The sequence below is a fragment of the Mobula hypostoma genome, chromosome 1 (genome assembly GCF_963921235.1).
Source record: "Mobula hypostoma chromosome 1, sMobHyp1.1, whole genome shotgun sequence".
NCBI classification, from domain to species: domain Eukaryota; kingdom Metazoa; phylum Chordata; class Chondrichthyes; order Myliobatiformes; family Myliobatidae; genus Mobula; species Mobula hypostoma.
This window is the reverse complement of record NC_086097.1, coordinates 96,253,743-96,277,835: the sequence shown is the minus strand read 5'-3', so window position 1 is coordinate 96,277,835 and position 24,093 is coordinate 96,253,743. Positions and strand designations below refer to the sequence as shown.

General features: G+C 41.5%; 1 protein-coding gene across 3 annotated transcripts in view; it reads left to right on the top strand.

Annotated features, from left to right (window-relative positions):
- Positions 1–24,093, top strand: part of LOC134360215 (regulator of microtubule dynamics protein 3-like) — a 340,314-nt gene that overhangs the window by 299,346 nt on the left and 16,875 nt on the right. For all 3 annotated transcript variants that reach the window (XM_063074500.1, XM_063074414.1, XM_063074327.1), the window contains one exon: positions 20,804–20,902. In XM_063074500.1, the coding sequence (XP_062930570.1) occupies positions 20,804–20,902 (99 nt within the window). The remainder of the gene's footprint in view (positions 1–20,803; positions 20,903–24,093) is intronic.

The following is a 24,093-nucleotide window of genomic DNA, read 5'->3' as shown; positions in this document are numbered from 1 at the left end:
CACAAAGCAAGGACCCCTTGGATCTCATGCCTCCATACTTTCTCAATAAGCCTTGCATGGGGTACCTTATCAAATGCCTTGCTGAAATCCATATACACTACATCTATTGCTCTACCTTCATCAACGTGTTTAGTCGCATCCTCAAAAAATTCAATCAGGCTCGTAAGGCACGACCTGCCTTTCACAAAGCCATGCTGACTATTCCTAATCATATTATGCCTCTCCAAATGTTCATAAATCCTGCCTTTCAAGATCTTTTCCATCAACTTACCAACCACTGAAGTAAGAGTCACTGGTCTATAATTTCCTGGGCTATCTCTACTCCCTTTCTCAAATATGGGTAAAAACATACGCAACCTTCCAATCCTCCGAAACCTCTCCTGTCTGCATTGATGATGCAAGGATCATTGCCAGAGATTCACCTTGCCTTCCACAGTAGCCTGGGGTACATCTCATCCGGTCCTGGAGACTTATCCAACTTGATGCTTTCCAAAAGCTCTAGTACATCCTCTTTCCTAATGTCTATATGCTCAAGCTTTTCAACCCGCTGTAACTTATTGTTAAGGGGGATAGCCACAGAGGTACTCTCTAGTACAGGGGTCCCCAACCTTTTTTGCACCCTGGACCGGTTTATTATTGACAATATTCTCGCGGACTGGCCGACTGGCGGGGGGGAGGGGGGTTGTGGGGGGTGGGGGTAGGGTTGCCAATGGACAAGAGTAGCAGTCAAATACGTAGTGTTTACCCCGAGAGAGACTACCATGACCATGAAGCCTTGCGCGGGCACCAGTGCGCATGAGTGACTTGCACATGCATGTACGTGCCAATTTTTTTCTACAAATCGTTTTTGGCGATTCTGTTCGGGGGGGGGGGGTGTTAATCACGACCAGAATATAGGTGATAAGTGGCTAATAGACTTAATTTAGTTTCTAAAAGGGTTTATCTAACAAATTTAATATTAAACACACAGCGCATATTTTCCTCGCATGAATATAGTGATAAATCAATTATAAGTCACTTATAAGTCAATAACATCATAACATTTTAAGTAACGTTTGGATATTAAACACACAGCACATATTTTCCCCGTATGAACATATAAAATCATTGCAACACACCAATATCGCTGAATCATTGGGAGCCCTGGGCTTGTTTCCCTGCAACAAGACGGTGCCATCGAGGGGTGATGGGAGACAGCGATACTCAAAGGGGGTTCCTTGTGTCCAGCCTATTCCACAATTTAGTTTTCGTTGCATTCATCGCAGAGATATGTTGGAAATGGAAGCAACGTTTTCAGTGCTTTCGTGGCTATGTCAGGATATTTAGCCTTGACTTTGATCCAGAATGCTGGCAGAGATGTTATGTCAAACATACTTTTCAGCCCGCCGTCTTTTGCAAGCTTGAGGAGTTGATCTTCTTCCCGCGCTGACATGGATGACGTGTGGGTAATGACCTCGCGTGCGTTCTAGCTCAACAGTGGGCGTGACAGGGAATGAGGAAAGGTGCAGCTGACTCATATCGCCAAATCATATCATCTCCTTGCACATGCTTTGCAGCCCGGTACCTGTCCGCGGCCTGGTGTTTGGGGACCACTGTTCTAGTATGTAACTCTAGCCCTTCTCCCTCCTGACTGTTACCCACTTATCTGTCTCCTTAGAACCCGATATGACTACTTGCCTATAGCTCCTCTCTAGCACCTCCTCACTTTCCCTGACCAGACGAAGGTCATAGAGCTGCATCCCCAGTTCCCTAACGTGGTCCCTAAGGAGCTGCAGTTCGCTGCCCCGGCACAGATGTGACCATCTGGGAGGCTCAAAGCAGCTGCACAGGTTGACTCTGTGGTTAAGAAAGTGTACAGTGTATTGGCCTTCATCAATCGTGGAATTGAATTTAGGAGCCGAGAGGTAATGTTGCAGCTATATGGGACCCTGGTCAGACCCCACTTGGAGTACTGTACTCAGTTATGGTTGCCTCACTACAGGAAGGATGTGGAAGCCATAGAAAGGGTGCAGAGGATATTTACAAGGATGTTGCCTGGATTGGGGAGCATGCCTTATGAAAATAGGTTGAGTGAACTCGGCCTGTTCTCCTTGGAGCGACGGAGGATGAGAGGTGACCTGATAGAGGTGTATAAGATGATGAGAGGCATTGATTGTGTGGATAGTCAGAGGCTTTTTCCCAGGGCTGAAATGGTTGCCACAAGAAAACATAGGTGTAAGGTGCTGGAGAGTAGGTACAGAGGAGATGTCAGGGGTAAGTTTTTTACTCGGAGAGTGGTGAGTACGTGGAATGGGCTGCCGGCAACAGTGGTGGAGGCGGATATGATAGGGTCTTTTAGGAGACTTTTGGATAGGTACATGGGGCTTAGAAAAATAGAGGGCTATAGGTAAGCCCAGTAATTTCTTTTTTTTTAATTTTTTATTTTTATTTGGATAAGGAATTCACAAGTATCATGTACTTTTTTCACATGTATAACCTTTTCCATTTTTTTAATATATGTATAAAACTATAATTATATATACATTCCTACGTACACATTAAGATGATATAAAAAGAAATTAGACACTTAAATAGATAATTATGTACAGTTGAAATTCTAATCTAATAGGCTAAGTAATGATATTAATTGTTAAGAAAAATAGTAATAATAGTGGATTAATAATAATTTCCATATATCTCTTCTGGACCATTTCTTCTGGTCCAAAATGTTGTATGTAAGCCTATGTAACAACCATTGTAGGTGTATATATCCTAACTTGTTCATGTTTGCTCCTACCCCCAAACATAATTATCCAGTCCCTATGTACTTATTTACTTAATTTTATCATTTTTTATCCCTTTCCCAAATCTTTTCTTTTACTTGTGTTAAATCTCTATTTTCCAAAAAAAAACAAAAACGGTAAACATTTAGACCAGGGGTGCTTACGTTCGCAATATTACTGTGTTGATGAAAAGAGCAGTATAAATCATTAGGAGAGTCATCTAAAGTCTGCTTGCTTTGGGGTTATATATTCAATCCACTTATTCCAGATTTGATAAAATTTTTCTTTTTGAATTCTCAGGGAGTAAGTCATCTTTTCCATTTTAAATATTTCCAAGATAATTTCGTGCCAATCTTCTATTGTAGGTGGTATTGGATTTAGCCACTTTCTGGTGATTGATTTCTTACTTGCCACAAAAAGGGCCTGCAGCAACTTTATATCTTTCTTCTGTTCAAGAAACAATACATGCCCCAAATAGAGCGTCTCAAAGTTCAGAGGTATCTGGGTCTTAAAGTACCTTAACTAATGTTCTATGAATACCTTTCCAATATAAACTTAATTTAGGGCAATCCCAGAAAATATGGACATGATTTGCCTCCTTGGAGCCGCACCTTCTCCAACACGTCACGTTTGTGTCTTTATATGTTTCCTGATATGGGGTCTTGAAGTATCTTATAATATTTTTCCAACAATGTTCTCGACAAGGCTGTCCTCTTAGTCCCCTATTATTTGATATTGCATTAGAACCTCTTGCAATTGCTATTCGAGAATCTTCAAATATTACTGGGATAACTCGGGGATTAAAGTCCCATAAATTATCACTCTATGCTGATGATTTACTTTTATATATTTCTAATCCTGAGAGATCCATTCCTGCTGTTTTAGAGTTATTAGCACAATTTGGTCTTTTCTCAGGTTATAAATTAAATCTTAGTAAGAGTGAACTTTTTCCGATTAATAAACATCTTCCCTTATATTATAAATTTCCATTTAAATTGATTAATAATTACTTTTCATATCTTGGGATTAAAATTACTTGTAAACATAAAGATTTATTTAAGACTAACTTTTTACCATTAATAGACCATATTACTCAACTTTCATCTAAATGGTTTCCCTTATATCTAACTTTGATTGGTCGTATTAATGCAGTTAAGATGTTTTTTTTGCCAAAATTTTTATATGTGTTTCAGGCATTACCAATTTTCGTTCCTAAATCTTTTTTTGATAAAGTTGACTCTAAAATTTCTTCATTTATTTGGCAGAATAAGAATCCGAGACTGGGTAAAATACATTTACAGAAAGCTAAGAGAGATGGAGGTTTAGCATTACCTAACTTCAGATTTTATTATTGGGCTATTAATATTCGACATATGAAATTTTGGTTACTTGACCGGGACATACTATCTATTCCTAAATGGGTAGCATTGGAATTACAATCTGTTCAGGGTTATACACTTGGTTCTATTTTAGGTTCCTCTCTTCCTTTTGATTCGAAACGCCTTAAGCAGGTCTCTAACCCGATAGTTAAATATGCTTTGCGCATTTGGTTTCAATTCAGAAAATTTTTTGATCTTAATCAATTCGGGTTAGCGATTCCTATTTTAGGTAACATATTTTTTCCTCCCTCTTTTACGGATCGCGCTTTTCAAACTTGGAAGACTAAGGGTATTTTACGGTTTTTGGATTTATTTTTAGATGGTTCCCTTATGTCTTTTGAACAATTATCTAATAAATATAACTTATCAAGAATACATTTTTTTAGATATTTACAAGTTAGAAATTTCCTAAGCACTATACTTTCTTCCTTTCCAATGCTTCCTCCTATATATATTTTAGATTCGATAATTAACCTTAATCCATGTCAGAAAGGTGCATCGGCTATGATTTATAATATTATTATGAAACTTAGGAAAGCTCCATTTGATAAGATTAGGGTAGATTGGGAACAGGAATTGGGGCTTACCATTTCTGTGGATGATTGGGGGCAGATTTTACAATTAGTTAATACTTCCTCTATTTGTGCTAAACATTCCCTAATTCAATTTAAAGTGGTTCATAGAGCACATATGTCCAAAGATAAGTTAGCGCGTTTTTACTCGCATATTAATCCTTTCTGTGATAGATGTTCGGGGCAGATAGCCTCTTTAACTCATATGTTTTGGTCTTGCCCTACTTTGGAAACTTTTTGGAGAGATATTTTCAATATTATTTCTAAGGTATTAAATATAGATATCTCTCCTCACCCTATTACTGCTATCTTTGGACTACCTAAAATTTCTAGTAATCTTTCCCCTTCAGCCCGTAGAATGATTGCATTTCTTACTTTAATGGCGAAAAGATGTATTTTACAACATTGGAAAGAGCTTAATGCTCCAACTACCTTTTTTTGGTTTTCTCAGACGATTTTATGTTTGAATCTGGAGAAAATTAGAAGTAACCTTTATGATTCTTCATTTAAATTTGAACAGATTTGGGGACCTTTTATTCGATATTTTCATTTAATGTAATATTTACCCTTCTTGTTTTTTTTTCACTGTTTTAATGGAGGTCGGGATTGAGGACGTGATTTTAAGTTTAACTCTGTTTGGTTTCAAGTTAGCCCATTGCTTTGCTTTGCTTTTAGTTAGTTGCACGGTGGGTTTTTTTTGGGGGGTTTTTTTTTCTTTTTTTTCCATTGATATATATAAAATCTAGTATACTATTATGTTATCTTGGTTTCTTATGCTTAAATTACATTGTTTGTAGTATTTTCTTTTTGGTATTGTTATCTTTTGGAATTTTATTATACTTTAACATTGTATTAATGTTTATATGGCTTACCTTTTTTGTATACTTACTCAATAAAAAGATTTAAAAAGAAAGAAAGAACAATGTTCTCTCCAAGTCAAAGAATTAGTCGAAGACCACTGAAAGCTGTAGATTTCCCCCCAAGCCTCCTCTGAAAGTACCAACCTCACTTCTTTCTCCCACTTCTGTTTAATATACAATGTGTTTACATTTTTAGCATGGGAGAGTACATTATATAATCGAGAATCTGATTTACTTGGTATTGAACTGTAAGCCGAATTCAGAATCTTGAAAAATTCTAATTCTACTGTTGATAGGTCTGTATATCTACAACTCTGGTTAACATAGTGTCGTACTTGAAAGTACCTAAAAAAGTCATTGTGTTCTAGGCCATGTTTGTCCTGCGGGAATTGGAAACTTTGTAATACTCTTTTATGTATAAATGAGAGGTAGGTTGTAAGACCTTTCTTTATCCATAGTTCAAATCTTTTATCTCCTCTGTTGGGAAGGAATTCGGTATCATATGCACACCATCTGAAAAGTTTTAACATGTTATTGATTCCACATGAATTAACCACCTTCTGCAATATCTTTAATGTAAGATTTATCCAACTGTTTTTAAACTTTTCCAATTGGGCCATCAATCCTTTGTCAGCTATTGAGGCCTGTAGAGGAAAACTGTCTACCAATCCAAATTCTATTTCCTTCCATCTAGCCTTATATTCCCTATTACACCAATATAACAGAGGGGTTATCTGTGAAGCATAAAAATAATTTCTCAGGCAAGGAAGTACCATACCTCCTCCTTCCTTCCCTAACTGTAAGGTGTTATATCGAATTCTAGGTTTCTCTCCTTGCCAGATAAAGCGGGAGATCCATTTGTCCCATTCCCTGAATTGATTATCATCCACCTCCACAGGTAAAGTCTGAAAAAGATATAGTAACCGAGGAAGAATATTCATTTTTATGGTATTTATCCTTGAATTTAAACTTAAAAAGGGGATAAGATTCCATCTATGCATATCTGCTTTTATCTCTGAAATTAATGGCCCATAATTTACCTGTGACAGCATTGAAAGATCCTTCGGCAGTGTTATTCCTAAATATTTTAATCATTTAGCTTCCCACTTAAGATCATATGTATCCTGCAGTTTTTTGGATGGTGTATAACTTAGGGACATAACCTGCGTTTTCTTTACATTTTATAACCTGATATTTTCCCAAAGTCATCCAACAGTGTAAACCAGTGGTCCCCAACCACCGGGCCGCAAAGCATGAGCTACCGGGCCGCGAGGAAACGATATGATTTAGGGATATTGGTCAGCCACACCTTTCCTCATTCCCTGTCACGGCCACTGTTGAGCTTGAACGCACGCGAGCTCATTACCCATGCGTCACCCATGTCAGCGCGGGAAGAATATCAACTCCTCGAGCTTGCAAATGACGGCGGGCTGAAAAGTATGTTTGACATAACATCTCTGCCAGCTTTCTGGCTCAAAGTCAAGGCTGAATATCCTGAGATTGCCACGAAAGCACTGAAAACGTTGCTTCTATTTCCAACATTATATCGCTGCGAAGTGGATTTTCTGCGATAAATGCAATGAAAACTAAATTGCGGAATAGACTGGACATAAGCAACCCCTTCTCCCGTCACCCCTCGATAGGACCGTCTTGTTGCAGGGAAACAAGCCCAGGGCTCCCACTGATTCAGCGATATTGGTGTGTTGCAATGATTTTATATGTTCATACGGGGAAAATATGTGCTGTGCGTTTAATATCCAAACGTTACTCAAAATGTTACGATGCTATTGACTTATAAGTGACTTATATAATCATATAACAATTACAGCAGAGAAACAGACGATCGCAGCCCTTCTAGTCCGTGCGGAACGCTGCTCTCACCTAGTCCCACCGACCTGCACTCAGCCCATAACCCTCCGTTCCTTTGATATACCTATCCAATTTTTCTTTAAATGATAATATCGAACCTGCCTCTACCACTTGTACTGGAAGTTCGTTCAACACTTACTTCAATTTCCCCTGATAATTGACCTATCACTATATTCATGGGAGGAAAATATGCGCTGTGTTTAATATTAAATTCGTTAGAAAAACCCTTTTAGAAACGAAATTGAGTGTATTAGCCACTTATCACCTATATTCCGGTCGTGATTTACACCCCAGCGCCCGAACAGAATCGCCAACAACGATTTGTAGTAAAAAAATGGGCACATACACACGTACGCGAGTCGCGCATGCGCACTGGTTCCCGCGCAAGGCTCCATGGTTATTGTAGTCTTTCTCGGGGTAAATACAATGTAATCAACTGCTACTCTCGTCCGTCGGCAATCCTACTCCCCGCCCCCACCGCCGGGTCTGCCGGTCCCCTGAAGTAAACAATCCTATAAATGATTTTTCTGGTACGCTCAGATAGACTAAAACATCATCTGCAAATAACGCCACTTTCTGTTCAATCCCTGCCACCTTGATATCTTTTACGATTTCGCTCTGTCTTATTAGTTGGGTAAGCGGTTCAACATATAGCGCAAAAAAGGAGAGGAGAAATTGGGCATCCCTGTCTAGTGCCTCTCTCTAAAATTAAGGAGTCAGAGAGGTCCCCATTTATCTTAATTCGAGCTGTAGGGCTGTCATATAGAGTCTGAATCACTTTAATAAACTTTTCTTGAAAGCCAAATCTTCCTAACACTCTGTATAGGAATACCCAACTTTCTCAGCGTCTAATCCCACTACCATTGTCTCTGTCTCGTTCTTAATGTGTTTGTCTTTGTTGAATAAATCCAGTCTGGTCTAAATCGATTAGGCCAGGTAAAAGCTTTTCCAATCTGCGCGCTAATATAGATGTAAATATTTTGTAATCTAAATCAAGAACACTAATTGGCCGATAATTACCACATTCTAGTTTATCTTTACCCTCTTTAGGAATAACTGAAATAATCGCTTCTCTCCAGGAAGGTGGAGTTTCTCCTGTCTGCAAGATCCAATTAAAGGTGTTAAGTAGTAATGGGGCTAACTGTGACTTCAGCAATCTGTATCACTCTGAGGTAAACCCACAGAACCTGGAGACTTTCCAGCCTTTAATCTAGAGATGGCCGCATTCAGTTCTTTGGCAGTTACTGGTTCTAATAGGCATTCATTTTGTAAATCTGTAAATTTAGGTAGATCTAAAGAATTCAATAAAGTGTCTATATAGGGCTCATTGGAGGCCCGGGGTTGGGAGTACAGCTCTCGATAATATGTTTCAAAACTCTCTTGAATTTTCCCTATTGAATTCTCCACAAGCTTTGTCTTTGGATTCTTTATTTTATGAATTGTATTGTCTGCTTGTTGTTTTTGTAATTTATATGCTAATAATCTAGCTGATTTACCTTCTACTTCATAATTCTTTAGTCTCAGGTAAAGAAAATTTCTTTGAGTTTCCAATGTATAAATATCATCAATTTCACTTTGCAATTTCCTAATTTCCTGTTTTAAATTAGAATTACTTTTGTAGCTATCTACAACTTGAAGTTGTTTTAATTTTCCTTGAAGGTCTGCTAATTAAGATGAAGAAATAGTCTATCCTTGAATAGGCTGAATGAGGGAAAGAGTAATGTGTATAATCTTTACTAATGGGGTCAATAAATTCATTTTCCGAGTCAGAGGTTTATTCTGAGTAACTATTCTTGAAGAATCTAATGCAGGATTTAACCTAATATTAAAATCCCCTCCGCAGATTACTACCCCTTGAGAACTGACCATTAGGTCAAAAATGTGTCTATAAAATGACCATTCACAACCTGGTGGAGCATGAACATTCAGCAATGTTATTTCTGTACCTTCTATTCTTCCTGTAATTTTTACAAATCATCCATCTTTGTCTTTAGTCTCTGAAATATGTTCATAATTAAGAGTACTTGATATTAAAGTAGCTTACCCCTCTTTTGTGGCTCAATTTATATGATGAATAAAATACATGCTTAAAGCCCATTCTTTTTAATTTTCCATGTTCGGATTGGCTCATATGTGTTTCCTGGAGGAAAGCTATTTGTGCCCTCTCTTTTTTCAATTTAGACATAATCTTATTTCTTTTAATTGGATTCAAAACCCCATAAACATTATAGGAAATTATTTTTACCAATTCAATTTGCATTTTTCTCTAGTAGAAAAAAAACACTCTCCTTTTCTAAACCAACAGTAAGCAATCCCTTCTCAACAGTAAACCAAAACATATAACGACACCCTAGATATTTTTGAAAGTGTAACATTTGAAAATTTTTCCCGACTTCCCACAGTGAGGCCTGAGCACCGACCCGCCTCAGTTCAGAGGGATAACCCCTGTGTTAGAGGGCCCTCAACAGTTTCAATAATCATAGAGAATTTTCTCCTATTTATGTCTCAACCATATTGCTATCATTCAAGTTATTCCGTCTAGTTTATTTTCAGTTACCAGCTTTCATTTTACCTTTAAGTGCGATTTACTCTTTTCAGTCATTTCTCTTAATTAATCTGTATTCTCCGTACATTCGCGTCTGAATATTTGCAGCTTTTCCTTGTAGTTTGACACTCTGGGTCGTGTGGAGAGTCCTTGCTGCACTAGCTGCCACGTCTTCTGCCGAATCCTCTCCAGTAACGACTCCGGTTGGGTGATAACTTTAATAGGTAGTCCCCGGTCCGCCAGGTCCAACGTTGCCTCCTCCGCCGTAGCATAAGTTTTTGTCCCTTCGTCATAAAAGACTCTCAGCCGAGCTGGATACGGGGTCTGAAATCTGATGTTGTTTTCCTTCAGGACCCTCCGTGTTTCCACATATTCCTTCCGTCTGGCAAGGATCCCCGGTGCGTAATCGTGGCCTAAACTGATTTTACAGTTGATCCACATGAAACCTTTCTTTTGCCATGCCCACTTAAGCACCTCTTCCTTCGTTCTGTAACTGAGAAATCTGATTAGGATCGATCTGGGCTGGACGGCTGCCGGAGGCTGTGGTGCCAACGCACAGTGAGCCCTTTCTATCTGTAGGTCTTTTGCGGCCAGTATATCAAGGTTCTCTCTAAGCAGCTTCTCCATGAAGGGAATCATCAATCCGGGTTTACCTTCAGTTCCTTCAGGAACTCCGTAGATCCTCACATTTTCCCTTCTTGAGCAGCCTTCTTGGTCTATTTCTTCAACTGGAGCTGGTCTTGTAGCTTTAGCATTTCTGCTATCACTTCCTCTGCGTTTTGTAGCTTCTCTATTCCTACAATCCTCGCTTTGGTTTCATCTATCCTCGAATTAGTTTTTACTATTTCTCCTTTAATATCTTCCAGCTGTTTGTTGTTATCTTGTCGGAACTCGCGAATCTCTCTGAGAATCAAAGACAGATTCACCGATTCCTCATTATTATCTCCGTCCTGGCTTGCCGTGGGGGAGCTAGGCCCGTTGCCTTACTGCATCTCTGTGTTTATCAGTCTTCTGAGCGGACTTTTTAATCTTGTTCCTAGACATCATCCTTGCCCCTTTTATTAATATAGTTATACAATATTAAGTATTTGTCTAATTTCGATTTTGGGGCAGCTTACCTTCTTTTTTGTCGAGAGACCTTTTCCTTACACCGCCATTCCCTTGATGACCCAGAAGTCCTCTTCAAGCGCAGTAATTTCTAAGGTAGGGACATGTTCGGCACAACTTTGTGGACCAAAGGGCCTGTATTGTGCTGAAGGTTTTCTATGTTTCTATGTTTTAGAACCTCCAGGATTGCAATCTCAGGTTTGTTACCCATGCCACGTGCTAGTGAGGCTAGAAATAGGAAGATAATGCAGCTAAATATGTGGCTAAGGAGATGGTGCAGGAGGGAGGGTTTCATGTTTCTGGACAATTGGGCTTTGTTCCAGGGAAGATGGGACCTGTTCCATCAGAATGGTTTGCACCTGAACTGGAGGGGGACTAACATCCTTGCGGGTAGATTTGCTAGTGCTGCTCCGAGGGGTTTAAACTAGATTTTCAGGGGGAGGGGAACCAGAGTGTTGGAGCAGATAGTGAGGTGGAGGAGGATAAAGGTCATGTGAGGACTGCATGTATAGACGGAAATCAAAAGTTTGTACGTAATAGAAATGTGCTCAGATGCATCTATTTCAATGCAAGGAGTATTGTAGGTAAGGCAAATGAGCTTCGGGTGTGGATTGGCACGTGGGATTACGACATTATTGCTATTAGTGAGACTTGGTTGCAGGAGGGGCAGCTTAATGTTCCGGGGTTCCGTTGTTTCAGACGTGACAGAGGGGGAGGGATGAAAGGGGGAGGAGTGGCATTACTAGTTAGGGAAAATATCACAGCTGTGCATAGACAGGACAGCACGGAGGGTTTGTCTACAGAGGCCGTATGAGTGGAGCTGAGGAATGGGAAAGGTGTGACCACACTAATAGTGTTGTATTATAGACCTCCCAATGGTTAGAGAATTGGAGGAGCAGATCTGTAGAGTGATAGCAGACCAATGTAAGAAACAGAAAGTTGTAATAGTAGGGGATTTTAACTTTCCACATTTACTGGGAGTCCCACACTGTGAAAGGGCTAGATGGCTTGGAGTTTGTCAAATGTGTTCAGGAAAGTTTTCTAAATCAATATATAGAGGTACCTACGAGAGAAGATGCAATACTTGATCTCCTATTAGGGACCCAGACAGGTCAGGTGACAGAAGTACGTGTAGGCGAATATTTTGGGTCAAGTGACCATAATGTCATTAGTTTCAAGTTAATTATGGTAAGGATAGGTCTGGTCCTCGAGTTAAGGTTCTAAATTGGAGAAGGGCCAATTTTGTGGAAATGAGAAAGATTCTAGGAATAGTGGATTGGGATAAGTTGTTTTCTGACAAGGATGTGTTCAGTAAGTGGAAGGCCTACAAAGGCGAAATTTTGAGAGTGCAGAGTTTGCATGTTCCTACCAGGATTAAAGGCAAAGTTAACAGGCATAGGGAACCTTGGTTTTCAAGGAATATTGGCGATCTGGTTAAGAAAAAGAGAGAGGTGTATAGCAGGTATAGGCAACAAGGAACAAATGAGGTACTTCAAGAGTATAGAAAATGTAAGAAAATACTAAAGAAGGAAATCAGGAAGGCAAAAAGAAGACATGAGGTTGCTTTGGCAGATAATGTGAAGGTAAACCCGAAGGGTTTCTACAATTATATTAAGAGTAAAGAGATAATAAGGGACAAAATTGGTCCCCTAGAAGATCAGAGTGGTCGTCTATGTGTGGAGCCGCACGAGATGGGGGAGATCTTAAACAGTTTTTTGCATCAGTATTTACTCAGGAAACTGGCATAGTGTATATGGAAGGAAGAGAAACAAGCAATAATGTCATGGAACATATAAAGATTAAAGAGGAGGAGGTGCTTGCTGCCTTACAGCGAATAAAGGTAGATAATTCCCTGGGCCTGGCGTGATATTTCCTCGGACCTTGAGAGAGACTAGTGTAGAAATTGCAGGGGCCCTGGCAGAAATATTTAAAATGTCTGTAAGCCACAGGTGTGGTGCCAGAGGATTGGGGGGTAGCTCATGTTGTTCCGTTGTTTAAAAAAGGCTCCAAAAGTAAACCAGGTAATTACAGATCGGTGAGTCTGACATCAGTTGTAGGTGAATTATTGGAAGGTGTTCTGAGAGATCGGATATACAAGTATTTGGACAGCCAAGGGCTGATTAAGGATAGTCAGCATGGCTTTGTGCTTGGTAGATTGTGTTTAACGAATCTTGTAGAATTTTTCAAGGAGGTTACCAGGAAAGTAGATGAAGGAAAGGCTGTGGATGTTGTCTACATGGACTTTAGTAAGGCCTTTGACAAGGTCCCACATGGGAGGTTAGTTCAGCAGCTTCAGACACTGGGTATCCATGGAGAGGTTGTAAACTGGATTCCAAATTGGCTGTGTGGGAGAAGACAGAGAGTGGTAGTGGATGATTGCTTCTCAGACTGGAGGCCTGTGACTAGTGGTGTTCCTCCAGGATCTGTGCTTGGGACCATTGTTGTTTGTTGTCTGTATCAATGATCTAGATGATAATGTGGTAAATTTGGATCAGCAAGTTTGCAGATGACACTAAGATTGGAGGCGTTGTGGATAGCGAGGAAGGCTTTCAAAGCTTGCAGAGGGATCTGGACCAACTGGAAAAATGGGCCAGAAAATGGCAGATGGAATTTAATGCAGACAAGTGTGAGGTGTTGCATTTTGGAAGGACAAAGTAAGATAGGACATACACAGTAAATGGTAGGGCACTGAGGAGTGCGGAGGAACAAAGGGATCTGGGAGTTCAGATACATAATTCCCTGAAAGTGGCGTCACAGGTAGACAGGGTTGTAAAGAAGGCTTTTGGCATCCTGGCATTCATAAGTCAAAGTATTGAGTGTAGGAGTTGGGATGTTATGGTGAGGTTGTATAAGACATTGGTAAGGCCAAATTTGGAGTATTGTGTGCAGTTCTGGTCACCTAACTGTAGGAAGGATATCAGTAAGATTGAAAGACTGCAGAGGAGATTTACTAGGATGTTGCTGGATCTTCAGAAGTTGAGTTACAGGGAAAGATTGAACAGGCTGGGACTTTATTCCTTGGAGCATAGAAGAATGAGGGGGGATTTCATAGAAGTTTACAAAATTATGAGGGGTATAGACAGAGTAAATGTGAGTAGGCTCTTTCCACTAGATTAGGAGATATAAATACGAGAGGACATGGCTTTAGGTGAAAGAGGAAAGGTTTAGGGGAACTTCTTCACTCAGAGAGTGGTGGGAGTATGGAAGGAGCTGCCACCTGACCTGGTAAATGCGGGCTCACTCTTAAGTTCTAAGAATTAGTTGGATAGATACATGGATGGGAGAGGTCCGGAGCCTTATTGACTGGGTGCAGGTCAATGGGACTAGCGGAATAAAGTTTCGGCACAGACTAGAAGGGCCAAATGGCCTGTTTTCTGTACTGTAGTGTTCTATGTTTCTATGGTTCTAAGAAACTGGATACTGTTAAAGCTCAAAAAATTACAAGGGTGCCAGGAAGGAGCTCAAGAATGAAATTAGGAAAGCTAGAAAGGGCCATGAAAAGGTCTTGACGAGCAGAATTATGGAAACCTCCATGGCATTCTATAAGTATGTGAAGAGCAAGTGGATGAGCCATGTGAGAATAGGAGCAATCAGGAGTGAGAGTGGAAACGTGCATGGAGCCAGAGGAGGTAGTGGAGGTCTTAAGAAATACTTTGCTTCAGTATTCACCAGTGAAAAGGACCTTGACAATTGTGGGGATTACTTAAAGCAGACTGAAATGCTTGAATGTATAGACATTAAGAAAGAGGATGTGCTGGAGCTTTTGAAAACTATTCAGTTAGATAAGTCGCCGGACTGGACGATACTGTGGGAGGCAAAGGAGAAGATTGCTGAGCTTCTGGTGATGATCTTTGCATCATCAATAGGGATGGGAGCAGTACCGGAGGACCGGAAGGTTGCCAACATTCCCTTGTTCAAGAAAGGGAGTAGAGATAACCCAAGAAATTATAGACCAATGAGTCTTACCTCAGTGGTGGGCAAGTTGTTTGAGAAGATCCTGAGAGGTAGGATTTATGAGCATTTGGAGTGACATCAAATTATGTCAGCATGGCTTTGTCAAGGGCCTTACAAACCTGATTGAATTCTTTGAGTATGTGGCAAAGCACATTGATGAGGGTAGAGCAGTGGATGTAGTGTATATAGATTTCAGTAAGGCATTTGATAAGGTTCCCCATATGAGGCTCATTCAGAAAGTAATGAGGCATGGGATCCGAAGAGACCTTGCTTTGTGGATCCAGAACTGGCTTGACCACAGAAGCAAAGGGTAGTCATAGTCATAGTCATACTTTATTAATCCCGGGGGAAATTGGTTTTCGTTACAGTTGCTCCATAAATAATAAATAGTAATAGAACCATAAATAGTTAAATAGTAATATGTAAATTACACCAGTAAATTATGAAATAAATCCAGGACCAGCCTATTGGCTCAGGGTGTCTGACCCTCCAAGGGAGGAGTTGTAAAGTTTGATGGCCGCAGGCAGGAATGACTTCCTATGACGCTTAGTGCTGCATCTCGGTGGAATGAGTCTCTGGCTGAATGTACTCCTGTGCCCACCCAGTACATTATGTAGTGGATGGGAGACATTGACCAAGATGGCATGCAACTTAGACAGCATCCTCTTTTCAGACACCACCGTGAGAGAGTCCAGTTCCATCCCCACAACATCACTGGCCTTACGAATGAGTTTGTTGATTCTGTTGGTATCTGCCACCCTCAGCCTGCTGCCCCAGCACACAACAGCAAACATGATAGCACTGGCCACCACAGACTCGTAGAACATCCTCAGCATCGTCCAGCAGATGTTAAAGGACCTCAGTCTCCTCAGGAAATAGAGACGGCTCTGGCCCTTCTTGTAGACAGCCTCAGTGTTCTTTGACCAGTCCAGTTTATTGTCAATTCGTATCCCCAGGTATTTGTAATCCTCCACCATGTCCACACTGACCCCCTGGATGGAAACAGGGGTCACCGGTACCTTAGCTCTCCTCAGGTCTACCACCAGCTCCTTAGTCTTTTTCACATTAAGCTGCAGATAATTCTGCTCACACCATGTCACAAAGTTTCCTACCGTAGCCCTGTACTCAGCCTCATCTCCCTTGCTGATGCATCCAACTATGGCAGAGTCATCCGAAAACTTCTGAAGATGACAAGACTCTTTGCAGTATTTGAAGTCCGAGGTGTAAATGGTGAAGAGAAAGGGAGACAAGACAGTCCCCTGTGGAGCCCCAGTGCTGCTGATCACTCTGTCGGACACACAGTGTTGCAAGCACAGGTACTGTGGTCTGCCAGTCAGGTAATCAAGAATCCATGATATCAGGGAAGCATCCACCAGCATTGCTGTCAGCTTCTCCCCCAGCAGAGCAGGGCAGATGGTGTTGAACGCACTGGAGAAGTCAAAAAACATGACCCTCACAGTGCTCGCTGGCTTGTCCAGGTGGGCGTAGACACGGTTCAGCAGGAAGACAATGGCATCCTCAACTCCTAGTCGGGGCTGGTAGGAAAACTGGAGGGGATCTAAGTGTGGCCTGACCATAGGCCAGAGCAGCTCCAGAACAAGTCTCTCCAGGGTCTTCATGATATTGTGGATGGTTCATATTCTGCATGGAGGACAGTGACCAGTGGTGTTCCACAGGCATCTATTCTGGGATCCCTCCTCCTTGTAATTTTATAATGACCTAGATGGAGGAAGTAGAAGGGTGGGTTAGTAAGTTTGCTGATGATACAAAAGTTAGGGGTGTTGTGGATAGTCTGGAGGATTGTCAGAGGTTACAGTGTGACATCAGTAGGTTGCAGAACTAGACTGAGAAGTGGCAGATGGAGTTCAAACCAGGTAAGTGTGAATTGGTTCATTTTGGTAGGTCAAATTTGAAGACAGATTATCAATATTAATGGTAAGACTCTTGGCAGTGTTGAGGATAAGCGAGATCTTGGGGTCCGTGTCCATAGGAAACTCAAAGCTGCTGCGCAGATTGACAGTGTTGTTAAGAAGGCCTATGGTGTGTTGGCCTTCATCAACCGTGGGATTGAGTTCAAGAGCCATGAGGTAATATTACAGCTGTATAAGACCTTAGTTAGACCCCACTTGATGTTCTGTGTTCAGTCCTGGTCATCTCATTACAGGAAGGATGTGGATGCTATAGAGATAGTGCAGAGGAGATTTACAAGGATGTTGCCTGGATTGGAGAGCATGCCTTATGAGAATAGGTTGAGTGAACTTGGCCTTTTATCCTTGGAGCAATGGGGGCTGAAAGGTGACCTGATAGAGGTGTATAAGATGATGAGAGGCATTGACCGAGTGGATAGCTTTTTCCCAGGGCTGAAATGGCTAACACGAGGGGGCATAGTTTTAAGGTGCTTGGAAGTAGGTACAAGGGGGATGTCAGAGGAAGTTTTTCACACAGAGAGTGGTGGGTACATGGAATGCACTGCCAGTGAAAGTGGTAAAGGCAGATATAATAGGGTCTTTTAAGAAACTCTTAGATTGGTACATGGAGCTTAGAAAACCAGAGGACTATGAGGTAGGGAAGTTCTAGGCAGTTTCTAGAGTACATGGTCAGCACAACATTGTGGGCCAAAGGGCCTGTAATGTGCTGTATCTTTCTATGTCCTATGGCTCTTTAGTGCAGCTTGTGGTTGAACCCACAACAGAAAAGACAATTCTGAATTGGGTGTTGTGTAATGAACCAGATTTGATTACAGAACTTAAGGTAAAGGAACCCTTTGGGACTCATGATCATAACATGGTATTCGCTGTGCAATTTAAGAGGGAGGATTTAAAATCAAATGTATCAGTATTACAGTGGAGTAAAGGGAGTTACAGAGGTATGAGAGAAGATTGAAAGGGGACACTAGCCGAGATGACAGCAAAACAGCAATGGCTGAAGTTTCTGGGAGCAATTTAGAAGGCGCAGGGTAGAAACATCCCAAAGAAGAAATATTCTAAAGGGCAGATGAGGCAAATGTGGCTGACAAGGGGAAGTCAAAGACAAAGAGCAAAAGAGAGAGCTTACAGTAGAGCAATAATTAGTTAAAAGCTAGAGGATTGGGAAGCTTGTAAAAACAACAGAAAGCAATGAAAAAAACAGTAAGTGAAAAAAGATGAAATATGAAGGTAAGCTAGCAATTGAGGATACTGTCATGGTCTGGTCTGTGAAGTCCGCATTCCGGTTCACGGTCCGGTCCATCGACCCTTGTTCCAGGTTTTCCTGTCTACCCTGTTTCTGTTCCTCTTGAGCGCTAATTGAGGCAGCTGATTTTCGTTGGGGCTGGCTGCATAAATACCTCCAGAAACCAGGGCGTGGATGCTGGATTGTTCTTGTCCTTACTCCTTGTATTCCTTCCCCTGCCTTCTGTTTCCTCACCTGAAGCCTTGCCTTGTCTTGCCGGTAACTCTCGCCTCGCCCGAAGTTCTTGTCTCGCCTTGCATTGCCTGAAGCCTTGCCTTGTCTTGCTGGTAACTCTCGCCTTGTCTCACCTGAAGTCTTGTCTTGGAACCACACTATATCTAGGTCCCTTCCTGTCCCTTGCCTCTGTCGGGTATGCCAGGCCATATTGCCGTTACCCTGCGGTGGGTTCTGTCCCTTCCTGTCCCTTGCCTCCGTCGGGTAAGCCAGGCCAGATTGCCGTTACTCTGCAGTGGGTTCTGTCCCTTGCCTCCGTCGGGTAAGCCAGGCCAGATTGCCGTTACCCTGCGGTGGGTTCTGTCCCTTCCTGTCCCTTGCCTCCGTCGGGTAAGCCAGACCAGATTGCCGTTACCCTGCGGTGGGTCCTGTCCCTTCCTGCCCCTTGCCTCCGTTGGGTAAGCCAGGCCAGATTGCCGTTACCCTGCGGTGGGTCCTGACCCTTTCTGTGCCTTGCCTCCGTCGGGTGGAGATCCACGCCCTGCCCAGGAGGAGCTTCAAGACCCCAAGCCTCTAGCCGAGCCGAGCCTCAAGCCAAGCTTCAAGACCCCAAGCCTCAAGCCTCTAGTCTCCAGCCTCGCCTCAAGTCTCTGGTCCCAAGCTTCGCCTCAAGTCTCTGGTCCCAAGCCTCGTCCTGCCTGCCAGCCAAGTCACGTCCTTGCCTAGTTCTAGGGTCTGAGCCAGAGGCAAGACCCAGGTTATGGGTCCTTGTCCAGTCTCTGGCTCAGAGTCCAAGCCCGGGCTCCTAGCTCTCTTGTCCAGTCCTGTTCCGGGTTCCCAGCTTTCGTGTCCATGTCCTAGCCCTCACCCTGTATCCTAGTCCTGTCCCTAGTACTTCAGTATCTGTGTCTTGCACTTGGGTCCGTTCCCAGCCATCTCCCTATGGACAGATACCAAAAGTAAGAAATGATAGGTCAAATCCTGAGCTTGTCATGAAACTATAGATGCCATTAATGTCAGCTGCTTTTCTAGGTTGACATCATTGGGTTTATCAATGCATTAGCCCTTGGCTACTCCATTAATTAAAGAATTACATTTTTCCCACATATGCATGCTCAGTTTTGGCCTCCCATGAGGTGCTTTCAAGCCAGCACCAGTTGTCACCAGCTGAGAATGCAGTTTTCAGCCAAGCCATAGGCATATTCTAAACAGTTACATTGACTTGTGTTTTCTCACTGAACGAGTAACCACTGTTGTCAGATTTGACAGACAACAGATTCCCTGCTTAATGGAGCCATCTGATCTTTTATCTAAACTGACTGCCAACAACAACACTGTTTATAGCAAAAACATTCAACCTTCTTTTTCTCAGTATTTTTTCAGTAAAGTTTCATCTTATTTTCTCTTCAGTATCATTAAGGACAGAAATACCTTAGTTTTCTTTTTTAATTGCTTTCATGATCTAATATTGATATTCAGTGTCCCGCAAAAAAGGTGAGATGGAGAAGGGGATCTTATTGGTTTGATGGGGGAGGTAGAGGCACTGGGTCTTGAGACAGTGATGTGGTGACTATATTTCCTCTTGTGGGAAATCTAGAGCTAGCGTATAAGTCAGCGTGTAACTCCAGGTCAGGGTCTTCAAAAGAACCCTGAAAAGGAAAAATAGAGATATTAAAGATAGAAATAGAGCTATTTCCGAAGATACAAGCAAAGGAGTTGCCGTTAGGAGGCAGAACCTTCCACATACACGTGGAAATGTGGATCTTATTAAAGATAGGGGCTGAGTAGCTTATTACTGCTAATTTGTATATTTGCAGTTATGCAAGTTTGTTGAAATATATTTCTTATTTTGTTAGTTGCCTCATATGACACAAGTATATTAGTAATTCCTATCAGAGTTATAATCAAAGTGAAAATAAATCAATAGGAGTTGTATTTTACAGCTGCTCTGTCACTGTGCTAAGGTTATGAGAAGCAGAAATGTGGTAAACAAGTTATAAAAATCGAAGCAACAAACTAGGTGCAGGAAAACTCCGAAGATCATGTAGCATCTGTGGGAGGAAAGGCATTATCAAGATTCCAGGACAAAACCGACAGATTGAGTGTTGTCCATTCTAGAACTTAATCCTGCATTTCCATGGATATCCTTGTTGGGAGTGTAATTCAAAATAATATGAACTCTCAGCGTGTTAGACTGAAGTGTTTTTACATTGATCAGTTTTAGGAAGGTAGCATTTAGCATTGTTTTAAATGTAGAATCTGTAAAGAGACATGATGGTGTCATGAACTGGAGTTTAGAGGACAAATTGGATGAGAAATGTTAGGTTTAATTTATAGTAATGTTGCTATATCCTTTAACTTTCCCTTGAAGGTAGCACAATTAGGATGGATCGAAAGGAAGGCGGCAGCTACTTTCTATGGAACACCTCCAAGATCCACCATTGATGAAGCTCTGAAGAATTTCTTAAAGGTGAGATCTGATTTAAAGTTACTGAGGGCAGCTGACTATGCTCGAAGTCCACCTCATGGAGTTTGCTCTTGAAAAGATAAGGAGTACTTTGCTTGCACTTACACTCTGAGCATGCTGCAAAGGACAGTGTCAGATGCAAAAACACATAGCTGGCCTTTGAATGAGAGTTTCTTAAAGTGAAAAGACTTTAGCTTCATATTTTTTTTAATCTTAATCTCCTACCTTTATAAAGTTCTAATGCACTGTTATGTTAGATTTTGTAAGTGTTTAAAATGTTTGGAAGTATTAGAGCTTTCAAAGCTAACTACTACATGTTTTTATTATTTCCTTTTAATTTCTTTCCTCAGGCAAGAAACATGCAGGTCATGGAAGTCCAACATACAATTAAGGAATTTCTCTACATCCTAGCATTAATGTTTTTACCCAATCTATATTAGAATAATTGAATCCGTACCTAATATTATTATTAATTGTTTACACCTCTTTCCAAATTTGCTTGCAGATTTGCTCCACAATAACTTTCCCATGATTTAGTGGTTCCATAGAATATAGCAGCAGTCTAAAAAGCACAGTCTTATTTCTTGACTGTAACCACGGAGTCTATGTTTGAATCTTCAAGTACTATAGTAGGATTTTTTATACTACTTCTCCTGAATAGATTGTAGCCACCAGTGGTAAATTTTGTTTCACCTCCTTTGACCCAGGTTTCATTTGCCACAAAGCCGCAAGTAATAGGTTTTTGGAAACTTACTTTTTGATGCCTTTTTTGATTTTGGGCCGCACTACCTGATATCTTCAATACCTTTGCAACATTGCTTTCCTTTATCTTTCACAAAATATTCGTCAACTTATTCTCAATCCACCAACAAATGGAATTCAAAATTTATATGATTATTCATTCAATGGTCTCCCAGCTCCTGTTAATCTAAACATAGTAGATGTACACTTGTGATTTTGCATTCAGTGGCCACTTTATTAGGTACACCTGTACACCTTGTTAATGCAAATATTTGATCAGCCAATCACATGGCAGCAACTCAGCACATAACATGGCCAAGAGGTTCATGTTGTTCAGGCCAATCAGAACTGGGAAGAAATGTGACTTAAGTGATTTTAACTGTGGAATGATTGGTGGTGCCAGACAAAGTAGTTTGAGTGTCACAGAAGCTGCTGATCTCCTGGAACTTTCACACTCAACATCTCTGGAATTTACAGACCATGGTGTGCAAAACAAAAATCGTCCTGTGAGCAGCAGTTCTATGGGTGAAAAAGCCTTGTTAATGAGAGAGGTCAGAGGAGAATGGCCAGACTAGTTCAAGCTCACAGAAAAGTGACAGTAACCTCTAATAACACACGTTACAAGAGTCATGTGCAGAAGAGCATCTCTGAACACACACCATGTTGAACATGGAAGTAGATGGGCTACAGCAGCAGAAAACTGCAAACAAACCACTTACCTCCTTTACCTAATAAAATGACTACTGAGTGTATATGCCATTTCCATCCCTACTAATATCTGAGCTTTGAATCCTATGCTAACCCTTGATCGCAGCCTCACTGTCAATAAGACCATAAGACATAGGAGCAGAATTAGGCCATTCAACCCATCGAGTCTGCTGTGCCATTTCATCATGGCTGATCCCAGATCCCACTCAACCCTATGCACTTGCCTTCTCACCATATCCTTTGATGCCCTGACCGATCAGGAATCTATTAACTTCCACATTAAATATACCCACAGATTTGGCCTCCACCGCAGCATTCCACAGATTAACCACTGTCTGGCTAAAAAAATTCCTCCTTACCTTTGTTCTAAAATATCGTCCCTCAATTTTGAGGCTGTGCCCTCTGGTTCTGGATACCCCCACCATAGGAAACACCCTGTCCATATCCACCTTATCTAATTCTTTCAACATTCGGTAAGTTTCAATGAGATTCCCCCCACCCCCACCACATTCTTCTAAATTCCAATGAGCACAGGCTCAAAGGTGCCAAACGCTATTGATATGTTAACCCTTTCATTCGCAGTAGTAGAATTAAATGTGAAGACTGTTTTCTAAACAGGAAGAAAAATCCAAACATCTGAGATGCAAAGTGACTTGGGAGTCCTCGTGCAGAACACCCTAAAGGTTAACTTGTAGGCTGAGTCGGTGATGAGCGCAACAAATACGTTAGCTTTCGTTTCAAGAGGTCCAGAATACAAGAGCAGGGATATGATGCTGAGGCTTTATAAGGCACTGGTGAGGACTCACCTTGAGTATTGTGAACACTTTTGGGTTCCTCATCAAAGAAAGGATGTGCTGGCATTAAAGAGACAATAGACAATAGGTGCAGGAGTAGACCATTCAGCCCTTCGAGCCAGCACCACCATTCACTGTGATCGTGGCTGATCATCCACAATCAGTACCCTTTTCCTGCCTTCTCCCCATATCCCTTCACTCCACTATCTTTAAGAGCTCTATCTAACTCTTTCTTGAAAGAATCCAGAGAATTGGCCTCCACTGCCTTCTGAGGTAGAGCATTCCACAGAACCACAACCCTCTGTGTGAAAAAGTTTTTCCTCAACTCTGTTCTAAATTGTCTACTCCTTATTCTTAAACTGTGGCCTCTGGTTCTGGACTCCCCCAACATCGGGAATATGTTTCCTGCCTCTAGCGTGTCCAATCCCTTAATAATCTTACATGTTTCAATCAGATCCCCTCTCATCCTTCTAAATTCCAGTGTATACAACCCCAGTCGCTCCAATCTTTCAACATATGACAGTCCCGCCATCCCGGGAATTAACCTCGTGAACCTATGCTGCACTCCCCCAATAACTAGAATGTCCTTCCTCAAATTTGGAGACCAAAACTGCACACAATACTCCAGGTGTGGTCTCACCAGGGCCCTGTACAACTGCAGAAGGACCTCTTTGTTCCTATACTCAATTCCCCTTGTTATGAAGGCCAGCATGCCATTAGCTTTCTTCACTGCCTGCTGTACCTGCATGCTTACTTTCAGTGACTGATGAACAAGGACGCCTAGATCTCGCTGTACTTCCCCTTTTCCTAACTTGACACCATCCAGATAGTCATCTGCCTTCCTGTTCTTGCCACCAAAGTGGATAACCTCACATTTATCTACATTAAACTGCATCTGCCCACTCACCCAGCCTGTCCAAGTCTCCCTGCATTCTCATAACATCCTTCTCA